The sequence below is a fragment of the Neophocaena asiaeorientalis genome, unplaced genomic scaffold (genome assembly GCF_003031525.2).
Source record: "Neophocaena asiaeorientalis asiaeorientalis breed wild unplaced genomic scaffold, Neophocaena_asiaeorientalis_V1.1 scaffold273, whole genome shotgun sequence".
Classification (NCBI taxonomy): Eukaryota; Metazoa; Chordata; class Mammalia; order Artiodactyla; family Phocoenidae; genus Neophocaena; species Neophocaena asiaeorientalis.
Window position 1 is genome coordinate 1,002,401 of NW_020171827.1, and position 2,498 is coordinate 1,004,898.

Below are 2,498 nucleotides of genomic sequence, written 5' to 3' on the forward strand. Positions count from 1 at the left end.
TACAGTATTTCACCCTTCCCCCCCTTCTAAGCCCCTTGTTATCTAACATAATGGTTAGAATACATTTCCGTCTCTCCTCTTAATAATTTCATGCATTAACATCCTCTTCACACACCACACACCACACACGCACACGCACACGCACGCACGCACAGCAAAAGGAAAAGAGGCAGCAGAAATCTCAGCTGTACTTCTAGCCCTTTTAAAAAGTTTGCTCTGTAAATTGGAATGAGGTCAGATTTGGAGCTTCTCATTGCACGCGGAGATTATTATTGCATCGGGTTCCAAGCCAATGGGAAGCCCAGGGGAGGGGCTTGGCTCAAGGAAGCGTTGGTTACAGCGGCTGATTGGCCGCGGCCAAGACTGGGAAAGGATAAAGAGACGCGAGGCGGAATTGGGGTCTGCTCTAAGCTGCAGCAAGGGAAACAGTGTGTGAGGGGGAAGAAGCCTGTCTCGCTCCCGGGTCTCTAGTTCTTGCACGCTCTTTAAGAGTCTGCATTGGAGGAACTCTACCATTACCAGCTCCCTTCTTACAGAAGGGAGGGGGAAACATACATTTATTCATGCCAGTCTGTTGCATGAAGGCTTTTTGGCTTCCTACCTTGCAACAAAATAATTGCACAAACTCCTCAGTACCGATTCCGCCCACAGAGAGTCCTGGAGCCAGAGTCTTTTCTGCTTTGCATTGTAGGAGAGGGACTAAGTGATAGAGACTATGTCGCTTTCCTGAGCTCCTGAGAGCGCTCGTGAACTGGAATCAACTGCTTCAGGGGAAGGAAAAAAAAAAAAAACAGACTTGCCTGGGAGGCGGCGAAAAACTTGCATTCGAAGCTTCAGCAACCAGCATTCAAGAAACTCCTCTCCACTTTTAGCACGGTCTCCAGGACTCAGGAGCCGAGAGACAGCGCAAACGGCGGCGCGGTGAGAGAGAGAAGAGCGAGAGAGAGAGGGAGGGAGAGTCTCCAGCCTGGGAACTATAACTCCTCTGCAAGAGGCGGAGTACTCCCGCCCCGCATCTTTTGGAGACTTTTCTCTCTTCGCCCACCTCCGCCCCGGCCGGGAGTTGAGCCGACCGCTCGGCCGCCGCGCGCGTCCCCCAACTCGGCGTGCGCTTGGCCCCGGGAGCCAGGAGGGCCCGGCGATTGCGCCGCGGCCGCCGCAAGGGTGTGAGCGCGCGTGGGCGCCCGCCGAGCCGGGGCCATGGTGCAGCAAACCAACAACGCCGAGAACACGGAAGCGCTGCTGGCCGGCGAGAGCTCGGACTCGGGCGCCGGCCTCGAGCTGGGCATCGCCTCCTCCCCCACTCCCGGCTCCACCGCTTCCACGGGCGGCAAGGCCGACGACCCGAGCTGGTGCAAGACGCCGAGCGGGCACATCAAAAGGCCCATGAACGCCTTCATGGTGTGGTCGCAGATCGAGCGGCGCAAGATTATGGAGCAGTCGCCCGACATGCACAACGCCGAGATCTCCAAGCGGCTGGGCAAACGCTGGAAACTGCTCAAAGACAGCGACAAGATCCCTTTCATTCGGGAGGCGGAGCGGCTGCGTCTCAAGCACATGGCTGACTACCCCGACTACAAGTACCGGCCCAGGAAGAAGGTGAAGTCCGGCAACGCCAACTCCGGCTCCTCGGCCGCCTCCTCCTCTAAGCTGGGGGAGAAGGGCGACAAGGTCGGTGGCAGCGGCGGGGGCGGCCACGGGGGCGGCGGCGGTGGCGGGAGCGGACCCGCCCCGTCCAGCGCGCCCTCGCACGCGTCCTCGTCGGCCTCGTCCCATCACTCCTCCTCCTCCTCGTCCTCCTCCTCCTCGGGCTCGTCGTCCTCGGACGACGAGTTCGAAGACGATCTGCTCGACCTGAACCCCAGCTCAAACTTTGAGAGCATGTCCCTGGGCAGCTTCAGCTCGTCGTCGGCGCTGGACCGGGACCTGGATTTTAACTTCGAGCCTGGCTCCGGCTCGCACTTCGAGTTCCCGGACTACTGCACGCCCGAGGTGAGCGAGATGATCTCGGGAGACTGGCTGGAGTCCAGCATCTCCAACCTGGTCTTCACCTACTGAAGGGCGCGCGGGCTGGGAGAAGAGGGCCGGGGGGCGGGGGAGAGCTGCAAGAGAAAAGGGAAAAAGAAAAAAAAAAAGGAAAAAGGAAAAGGAAAAAAAAAAGTTAGCAGGGCCGGCTTGGGCCGCGTCCCGGTGGTCGGAGAGCAGCGCGGCGGCGTTTGGGGACCCGCGCTCCATTCTTTTTCTTTTTTTTTTTCTTGCCCCTGCAGCCGGAGGAGGAGATGTTGAGTGACCGGCGCTCGGAAATGACCCAAGAACCTAGTTGGAAAGCCACACCAGCCAGGGCGAGGGGCGGGGAGGAGAAAGACACGAACTGGACAGGGGCGAATAATAAAACTGAAATGGATTTGCACGTTGGGGAGAAGGTGGCGGCGTCTCCTGGGCCTCCGCCTCCCGCATCTCTGAAATCAGTGAGGTGAGACTTCAAGGCCCGCAGGCGC

General features: G+C 58.8%; 1 protein-coding gene across 1 annotated transcript; it reads left to right on the forward strand.

Annotated features, from left to right (window-relative positions):
- The first annotated feature begins 426 nt into the window (after positions 1-426).
- Positions 427-2,227, forward strand: SOX4 (SRY-box transcription factor 4). The gene has a single exon (XM_024740365.1). The coding sequence runs from the start codon at positions 1,201-1,203 to the stop codon at positions 2,056-2,058; it is 858 nt and encodes a 285-aa protein (XP_024596133.1). The 5' UTR covers positions 427-1,200; the 3' UTR covers positions 2,059-2,227.
- Positions 2,228-2,498: the final 271 nt, after the last annotated feature.

Bases quoted from the DNA above. Each gene is read 5' to 3' on its own strand.
- SOX4 (XM_024740365.1), top strand. From the start codon at position 1,201: ATGGTGCAGCAAACCAACAACGCCGAGAACACGGAAGCGCTGCTGGCC.